At 47.2% G+C, this 10,028-nt stretch overlaps 1 protein-coding gene across 1 annotated transcript in view; it reads right to left on the minus strand.

The window, feature by feature from the left end:
• Adtrp (androgen dependent TFPI regulating protein) overlaps positions 1-10,028 on the minus strand; it is a 62,023-nt gene that overhangs the window by 13,084 nt on the left and 38,911 nt on the right. The window contains exon 4 of the mRNA XM_005355084.3: positions 4,802-4,917. Coding sequence (XP_005355141.1) covers positions 4,802-4,917 — 116 coding nt within the window. The remainder of the gene's footprint in view (positions 1-4,801; positions 4,918-10,028) is intronic.

Genomic DNA, 10,028 nt, shown 5'->3' on the forward strand with positions numbered 1-10,028 from the left:
GACATCCTGATGGTTGTTTTCATACATCAGCATGACGGCTGCTAAGTATCACTGTGGAAAATGGGGTTGCGATTCCAACCCTTGCTAAGATTTGAGCTTCAAAACCATGCTGTGGGAGAATTGTTCACCCTGTCACTCCACGGTGCCAATAAAGCCTCCTTGAATCAAGGATGGGGTCACTGAACGGCTGACCTGGATTAGCCATAGAGATGTTGGAAGACTGAGGAAGGTGGATGGAAGTGGGCCAGGAAGGAGAGGGAGGGGCTAAGGGGATGTCTGGGACTTTTCAGATGCGGGGCAGAGTAGAGATTAGGGTCAGCGGATGGTCCTTCCGCTATTTCTTATTTCTCACTCCCGTGTTTCAATTAATGCTAGAACAATTTAGGTAAACGCCATGAAACCATGTCTGACTGTGAGGGTTGCGTCTTAGAAATAGCAAACAGTATCTCTTTGGAAGATTTCACCGTGATGTAATAATTGGAAAAGGAGGGAAGGGTGGGTACGGCCAGCTTATCTGAACTCAGCTTGGCTTAGCTCTTAGTAGCCTGTAATATAGTCAATATAAATATATACAATTCATCGTTGTGTGTGTGAGTGAGGGATGGGCTTAAAGACTGTTATTCTTGAGGCGTGTGGTAGTTAATGTTGACTGTTACCCTTATAGGTATTCCTGTAACTGGAGTCATCCAGGAGACAAGCTGCTGAACACACCTGTGATGATTAGTCTCATTCGATTAGCCTCTTGGGCGTGGCTAGGCAGGGCTGTCTTGATTAGGCTGACTGAGGTGAAACTGGTCCTAAAAGTGAGTGGTACCACTCATGGGTCTGGAAAGGAGAGGGTTGGCTGACGCACAGACATTTATCATTCTCCTCTTGCTGACTGTGGATGCTGTGTGAACAGCTTGGGGTGGTGTTGACCCTGCGTGGTCTCTGGGGTCTCGGCCCCTACGCCTGCCGCTCACAATGCCGCCCGGTGCCCTTCCTTCCTTCCTTCTCTGTGTGCCTGCAGCTCCTTGTGCGTTTATTCCATTTTATCACTTTCCAGTCCAGGCTCCTGCAGTTTGGATGCCAGGCTCATTTCCACTTCTTAAGTATCGGTCCCCTGCAGGCTGGAGCCTGGCCTTACATGACCTCACTTTTCCAACAGGACCAGCTTGCTATTAGGGGAAATATTTGTTCAAACCCCCTTTTTAAAGAGGAACAGGGCCAGCAGCAGGAACAGTCCTTTCTCCACCCATCGCCACTGCCGCAGACAGAGTGAGGCAAGGTGTTTTGGGAGTGAGAGAGCAGGGAGGCAGAAGCAAGACAACAGATTTATAGGTCGCTGAAGCCATCCAAAGGAAACGAAGCATTTTTTGTTGTTACTCCTCTGCAGGGCTTTGTTTTTCCTCTGCAGGGCCAAACCTCTAATTTTGCAACCTGAAAAAGTAACAGAAAGAGCACAGCACTGGGGAGACAGTCCCCAGGGGGTCCACGTGGCTATTTTTAGGCCATTGTACTGTGGCTTTATCAGAATGATGTCTCTGGTGCAGTTAGCAGCTCCTTGCAGACTCAAGTTTGTTTTGCATTCTCTCCGTGGCCCAGCCTGTGTTCAGGACCTCATTCTTGCTATGCTGTCTCCCCATTTGACCATCTCAAGCGGCACACCCTAAGAGCTGTGCCAACACTTCTCCATGGGTGCCGACTGCTAGGGAATTTACTATAGCCATGTGTGCTCTGGGGGCCTGAAGGTGCATTTTGTTGGACAAGGCAGAGCTAGCAGGCAGCAGAGAGTCTCATGTCCTCTTCCTGGGGACTGGACTGAACTATGGAAGTGTCTACTCTGGGACACCAGCAAAATGGCCTTCTGGTATACTTGTGTTCCATTTATTCTGGTACAAAGTTGGGTTTAAACTTTGCTTCCAAACCTAGTTCTTTCTCCACAGTGTACACATGGCCAAGAGCCTGCTCAGCTCCCAGTGTGTGCAAAACCACCATGCTGGGGGCCGGGGGAATAGGTGGGCACACAGCTCGCCTTAGTCTCAGTACTTTCAAACCTTTCTTAAGGTTTTGTGCTTGTACTTTGTTCCTTCCCCGGCTAGATCCCTCTGCCTTACGACCTCATGACCTTGAGCATGCCATCTAAGCCTTTGGAACCCTGGTGTTCGAAGGCCTCTGACCTCTAAGCTGCCATCCTCCATTCAGGTTCTGAGATATATTGTGGTTTCTGAGCACTTGGCTGACATTGACACTTCTGAGTCCGTGACTACCTCTCTTCTTCCCTCATTTCCTTTCCGCACTTCAGCCACGGTCCCTTACCTACCGTTGTACTTAACTCACAGTACATTCTGACTCTGGGAACCTACTTAAATCTTTTTTAAACCAGAAGAGCGCTCTATGTGTAAATGCCAGCTCCCTGAGATATATTCATGGTCTAACTTTTCTCTGTCCATCCATTCAGCTTAGTGCTCACCTCCTTTGGTGCTTCAGGGTGGTCATTCCCTTAGCTGACTAATTTTTGCTCATGTCTTCTCTGAGTTCTTACTCTTGCTCTGAATCTCAGACGAAATGATTCTTCCCTTTAGAGGCCAGCACTGACCATCAGCTGCAGCTCCCTGGTCTCCCGGCCACCAGTTTTATTACTGTGGCTTCCCTGTCCTGTGTCCCCTCTCATTCCCAGACAGTCCCTAAGAGCCACAGGCTTCTTGTGCCTCCCTGTGTACTCAGTATCTGAATCAGACAATATAGCCTCAATATGTGATCCTGGCGTTGACTCCAAGTGGTGGCCAGCTAGAGCTCCGTTTTCTTTAAGTGTTCCTTTGTGAAGCTTTAAAAATCCCCAAGGGTGGAGAACAGTACAGAACATGATTCTCAGAGAAATTATATTATACAAGAAGTTCCTTCAAAAGAAAAGCAAGAAAGACCTTGGCACTTGGGGGCGGGGAGGATGAGAAAGGATGGGGAGAAGACAGGAAGATTATGGGATGGAAAGAGAGGTCATGAAGTTCTGGGTACCAAGCTGGTAACTTCAATGAAAAATGTGCTGCTAAAGGGCCTGGGATACCCTCTCCCATCTTAGTTAGGTTTGTATTGCCACGAAGAGACGCCATGTCCACAGCAGCTTTTACACAGGGAAGCATCTAACTGGGTGGCTTACAGTTTCAGAGATTTGCTTCATTGTCATAACAGTAGGATGTGACTGTGTGCAGGCAGATATGGAACTGGAGAAGGAGCTGGAGAAGGTTCTACAGCTTGCAGGCAACAGGAAGTGAACTAAGCTACTTGGCATGGCTTGAGCACATATGAGATCTCAAAGCTCACCCCACAATGACACACTTCATCTAACAAAGCCATAGCCCCGGTAGTGCCATTCCCTGAGATTATGGGGGCCAATTGCATTCAAACTACCACGCCTCCCCATGTCATTTGAAATGTCATCCTATGCTTTGCTCTCATTATTAACAGAGCACTGTTAATAATAACTCTAAATGGCTTCCCATATAGAAATTGGATGATCCAGACTGCCATGGGTTCAGTATTCAGGTTCTGCGCATGGATGGCATGACCCTTTCAGGCATGACCCTTTCAGACATGAAATAAGGTCATATGAAAGGCTGTGGAAAGTAGAACTAGGTCTATAGCCCATTAGTAGAGTGCTTGCCTGCTATGTATGAGGCCCTCAGTTCAACATGAGCACCATGAAACTGGGCAAGGTAGTTGTGGTGGTTTGAGTGAAACTGGCTGTGACAGGCTCCTAGAGAGTGCGCTGTTAGAAGAAGTGGCCTTGTTGGAGAAGGTATGGCCTGGTTAGAGGAACTTTGTCACTAGGGGTAGGCTTTGAGGCTTCAGATGCTCAAGCTAGGCCCAGTGTCCTTCTCTTTCTGCTGCCTGACAATCCAGGTGTAGAACTCTCAGCTCCTTCTTTAGCACCATGTCTGCCTCTTCCTGCCATGATAATGGACTAACCCTCTGGACCTGTAAGCCAGCCCCAATTGAATGTTTTCCTTATAGGGGTTGTCATGGTCATGGTGTCTCTTCACAGCAATAGCTAACTAAGGCAGCAATACAGTTCTGTAATTTCACCACTTGGGAAATAGAGACAGGAAGACTCAAAATAAAGACCATTGGGTTATTCCCGGGCGTACCAAGAGGTTGAGGCCACCATGAGCTACATAAGACCTTGTCTCAGAATAAACAAACAAGCAAAGAAAGAAGCTGAGGAAGGGAACTGGGCTTCTTCAAGTTCCAGACAGAAGGTCGTGTGCACGCCCTTGATTGTAGACTGTGGGGCAGCATTACAAAGACCGAGGGTCACCAGGTAATTGAATAATCAAATCAAGGCCAGTTACCTGATTCATTTCCCATGTTCTTCAGGTCTCTGGCAACCTCCCTCTAGGTCTGCGGCTTGAGATGATGCAGGGCACCAGCATCCTCCCCCGCGCCCCGCCAAATGCCCCTTTTTAGGTGCAGTAAATATAGATGCTTTGGAGCAGGCACTCATTCTCTCAAACATTCTAATTGCGAATGAAACTGAAATCAATATATTCTTGGAAACAGAAGCATGTGTGCTATTTGGCAATTATTACCTTTCATGAGGGGAGAATGAGGAAGTTGTGGCTTGTCGTGTGTGTGTCCTCTGAATATGAGCTTTCCATGAGTGTTAGAATCAAACAATAAGAACCCTTTCCCTCGAGACATTTAAAGATTGGTTCTATCACTGACTAAACCAACCAAAGTACTGACTTAATGATATGCTCTTATGGAATGTTCATTTGGGTCACCAATGGCAAGTCTCAGGGGACCCTTTTTGTGCAATTCTTACCTGATAATGTAGGCAAGGTTACAAGCACCCAACAAGGAGAGGCCTAGCTTCTTCGGTGGGTAGTGGTGTGGTTGAAGAATGGCTTCCATCAGTGAAAAGGGGAATATGGAGGTATGCTGGGGAAGAGAAGAAGACATACTGTGAGGCTGGGGAGCCTCTCACAGTGCATGTAAGCCTCTTGCATCCAAAGCCTCCTGATGCTGAGTCCTGGTAGCTGTCACCACCTAAGTCACAGAGTCCTCAGGGCTTGGGAGGATCTGGGTGCTTCTACCTAGCCTATGGGGCTGGAGTTCAGGTCTTTGGCTCAGGCCACTCCTCATTGACTGTCCCACAAGACTTGGACTCAGGGGAAGTCTCCAGGAGTTGGTAGCTTCTTTTGTCCCTTGCAGCTAGAGCCCAATCAGGAGACCAAGGCGAGCTTTGAGTGATGAAGACGAGCTGCAGGTGACCAGTTCTGTGACTTGTGGGACTGGGGTAATAGGATGCAAATGTTAAGGATAAGGGCAAGGGCATCATTGGCTGGAGTATCCCAGCCAGGGTCGCAAATGGGTGACAAGGGAACAGCTGAGCATCCTAAGGGCTTGGGATCCTGGGTGGTAGTAACAAGGCGTAGAGAATAGCACAGCTTTTATGCACTTTGCTTGACCCTGGTCCTGTGTGTGCTGACTGGCTAGATGGGCGTACAATGGAGAATGTTCCAGATTCTCTCTCATGCCCTGTACCTTTTCATGAGCCTGACTACAGTTTGCTGTTTTTGTGTGTTCCTCCAATAGAGAAGAATGGTGTTTATGGGCATAACCTTCCTAATGTCACCTTGGGGCAATAACTGAAGACCTCTGGGTTTGGGGTACCCTGATGTCAAATGGGGACAATGCATGAGCACTTTTGGTCAGCTCATGTGAATTATTTAGTCTTTGGGAGCATCTGGCAACCACTGGCCATAGTTGTCGCTATCATTGCTGTGAATTCCATCCTTCTCATGGGGGAATTCAGGGTGGAGAAGGGTCTGGGTATCCACAGCTTGGATGCTTCTAGCCTCTGCTTTGCAAGCAACTACATGAATGCTAGAGAATGTGAGTAGAGCCATCCTGGGTCATCCTGGGGATTCCCTCCCCTGCCCAGCACAGGTCCCAGAGCTCCCAGATACAGTAGGCTCCAATTTCTGATCATACTCAATGGCTGATCTTAGCATTGTCTCTATGTAGAAGCCACCATAGGAGCTGTCAAGGGACAGAGTTGTCTGCCCTGCATAGAAACCTGCCTATCTTCCTGCCTTTGCAGTGGGAAGGACGGATCCAGCTTCTATTAGGCATCATTAACAGGTCCATTATGTTGGCCATTCAGCTGACAGATTTTATTAACCTCACCCACAACCAGAAGCTTCCTGTTGTCTGCACTAATGATCGTTGGGAACAGAATTGCTGTGGAATAATGCAGTGTGTTTGCATTAGGAGTAAATGAGTTCATGGTGATTAGTGCTTTTACAACCAACAACTCAGGGGATGCATGACTGGCCACCTCTACTAGGTGCCTGCCCTTTGCTAGTGACACACAATTGGATTTCCAAATGAACTCTCCCTGATGGCTTCTGGGAAATTCACTTCCGTGATGCCATTAGTGATGGTCCACAGAAGGCAGCTTCTCACCAGTGAGAAGGTCTTTAAAGTACCACATTTTCTCACAGGGGCTTGGGGTAGGCAGGAGTGAGGCTGGAAGACCGCAATCTACAGGCTTTGTAAATACTGAGCTACCGAGCAGAGCCAAGCCCGATGCAATAAAAACTCTTTGGTGCTTCCGATATATCCGTGTCTCACCTCATATTGACATAAATTACATAATCTTTGCCAGAGAGCACAGATTTCAAAGAAAAAAAATGGGGGAAAAAAGAGTTCAATAAGGGAAAAAATCAAATATGCTTTCTGCTTCCAACAAAATCTAATAATTAGGCTGGGATTGACACAAATTAGAACGCTGCCAAAAATTACCGCAAACAGTGACTCAGTCTGTATTTCAATTAACAGTTTCTCAGTTTCCCTTATAAACCGTGAAGCTGACAAAAATTAATTATCTCAGAGAGGGTAAAATATTTCCGTCTGAAGTAAACAAAACATCGCAGGCTGAAACAATGGCATATGTAAACACAGTGGGAGGGGCGAAGCTATCTCTCCCAGTCAATGAAGTTGTCTCTTGGGTGAATTCTCCTTGCAATGTGCCGTCCCTTTTTGCCCCTCCCAGTTATTCCTTCTCCCCTAGTCTTTCTATAATGCCAACTTCCATCCGAATTACATGCAAAATATTAGTTTAGGTTTTAGTACAATAATTGTACTTTAGATTCTCTGGGGTTGTGCATAATGACCATAGAACATTCTTACTGATTGCAAGAGAAGTAACTGGAAAAGCGATGATAGCAGCAGAAAAGCGGCTGCTAGGGTGACCCTGCGGGGTGACCTGAACCTACCATGGCTGCCTTCTCTGACTCTCAGGCAGCATTCCTCAGCCAATGAAAGCATGAGTGGAACCCACGGGCATCTTGGTTTTGGTCTTTGCTCTGCAGTTCGGGATCTGCCTCACAGTTTTACCCTGCTCATAGCTACGGAGGTCCCAGAGACTACATCTACAGGACAGCCAGTCACCTAAGACTCTAGCGGTGGAATGAGGGTTGGGGGAGGAACATTTCATTTTTCTCTAATGAGAAAGAAAAGATCACTCTAAATGTGGGAGGCACCATTTCAGGGACTGAAGTCTCACACTGAATAAAACTGAAAACGGAGCTAAGCAGTCACAGTTGCTCTCTGCTTCCTGACTGTGACTATGTGACTCAAGCTCTTGCCATGGCGTCCCTGTCCCTTGTCCCTCAACTGTGAGCCAAAATGAACCCTTCCTTCCTAGGCGGCTCTTGGTTATAGCAATGAGAAAAGTGGCTAAGACAACCTCTCCATGGTGCTAATGGGGGGGGGGGGTGGATGTTTTTAAACGAGCCTTAGTGTGCAACAAGACCTCAATTCTGGACAGAGAAAGACGGATCTCATGATAAACCAGACACACCAGACAAATCAAAGGAACCTGCACAGAAGCTCTTTGGGGACAAGCATGACAAATCAAAATCTTAAATGTAAATGCAAGAGGTGAAAGAGTGGAGATCAAACAAACCTTACTTAAGCACTGTCACGCCCAGCCTAGGCTTGTCACGTGGCTCACGAGTATGCCCATGCCCCTTTCCACACAGTGAAAGCTGTTTGGCTGATCCTATTAAGGCAGAGGCTGGTTTTGTTAGCGCCATGTGGTCTCCAGCTAACAGCTTTGACCCTCTTTCGCACTGATTTCCCTGGCTGGCTTTCCTTAACCCCACAGGACAACCATGGAGGTCCTGGACACGTTGCTGGGAGTTTTTTATAGTCCCAACTGAAGCCATATGTAATATAGACTCCTTCCTGTTGCTAAAAAGGTGCAGTTTTGCTTGAAGTAAATCTAATTCAGAAGTGTACATACAGGTCATTCAGTTTTTGCCTCTAGGGGATCTTGGCTTTTAACTCTTATGTCCCTATGGTTGGCAAAGACTCCTCTCCAGCCTCGATATTACAGTCTTGAAAGAGGACTGGCTGTACTTGTAAAACAAAATTCTCTTTTGCTTTCTAGGAACTCACTGGCAAGACTCCACTGTAATTACCGAGTCAATGTGAAATTGCCTTGGGCAAGGGGCGGAGGATGGAGGGACATAAACCACCCACAGACAGAGCTGTAAGCTCTGGGTTTATCTCCACTATCCACCCAGGTAGCCAGACATAGGTTACCCACCTGCAAAGAAGTTAAAAACCATTTATGGGGCCTCATTTATGGGGAAGGATGGTTAACGGTTTTTCCATTTTCCTCCGAAATGCGCCTGGAGCTAAGGCATAGAGAGATGGACAGATTTATGCTAACACCAAGCCAGCGGACCAGCAAGGGCAGAACCAACAGCTCACCATAGAAGCCCTTCATCAGTGTGGTGGAAAATTTTCACGATTTTCATAATAAAAACTGAGAGGGTGAATAGCATTCTCTGACTTGGAAATAAATGCCTCCTTGCGGGGCAAGGGAGGAAGTGTGCTAGTATTTTTTTTTATGGATGTGTTTTTGAATGGGTAGCTGGATGAGAGCTTCTTGAACCTCCTAAAAGCTCTGTAAGTCACCTTCCGCTTGTAGGCTGGTATCCTCCGGTTTGACTAACCCGAGCATCATCCTCCTACTTGGGGAAGCTAGTTGGTTTTAATAGAGTTCGGCCTGGAGAGGTAGTGATGATTTGGATTCTATCCAGTTAGGGTCAGATAAACAGACATCTGAGATCCTAGGACTGCCTGGCCAGCGTATTCTGCCCCTTCCTGTCCTTTCTTCTGTGCTGTCTGCCACATTCGTTCTTGTAACCATTGACTTGCTCTTTTAAACCTTATGTCCAACCTTTATATTCTATACAGCTGCTTAGCTTTTATATCTCAAGGTTCAGCTTGCTGGCTTCCCTGCCCCCCACGTGGAGGTCTGAGTAAGAAATGTTCCCCATAGATTCATTTGACTACATGGTCCCCAGTTGGTGGTGCTGGAGAGGGAAGATATGGGGCGTGTAGGAAGCAGAGCTTTGCTGAGGAAGTTCACTGGGCACAGGCTTTGAGCTTTCATAGCCTGCCCTCACTTCCTTACTTCCTGCTTGCCGCCCTCCCTCCTGCTCCCACTCTCTCCTGGCTTCCAGTGTGCCGAAGACTGGAGCTCCCTGCTTCCTGGCTGTTGGGCCAGCCTCCCTCTCCGGCTGTCATGCCTTCCTGTCATGATGGACTGTAATCCATCTGGAGCTGTAAGCTACACTAAATCAAAACCTTTGTCTTATCTCAGTCGCTTCTGGTCATGACATCTTGTCATAGCAACAAAAAAGAAAGGAGTACTCCTGTCAGGAGTTTATGTTCGTTCCTACGTTGTCATCTGGCCGGTCTGACTACTTCCTGCTCAAAACCGTTCTGTGGCTCTCCCCTTTCCGTCCCCCTTCTCAGATCTCATCCCTGTTCTCCACGGCCTGTCGGCAGGCTGTCTTCAGACTCAAAGCAGACTCTCACTGTAGTTTTTGCTTCTGTTGTCTTTTCCTGTGACTTCTCACTTTCCTTTGTTTTAAACTGGTTCTTCTTCTTCTTCTTCTTCTTCTTCTTCTTCTTCTTCTTCTTCTTCTTCTTCTTCTTCTTCTTCTTCTTCTTCTTCTCCTCCTCCT

Source organism: Microtus ochrogaster, chromosome 16, assembly GCF_000317375.1.
Source record: "Microtus ochrogaster isolate Prairie Vole_2 chromosome 16, MicOch1.0, whole genome shotgun sequence".
NCBI classification, from domain to species: domain Eukaryota; kingdom Metazoa; phylum Chordata; class Mammalia; order Rodentia; family Cricetidae; genus Microtus; species Microtus ochrogaster.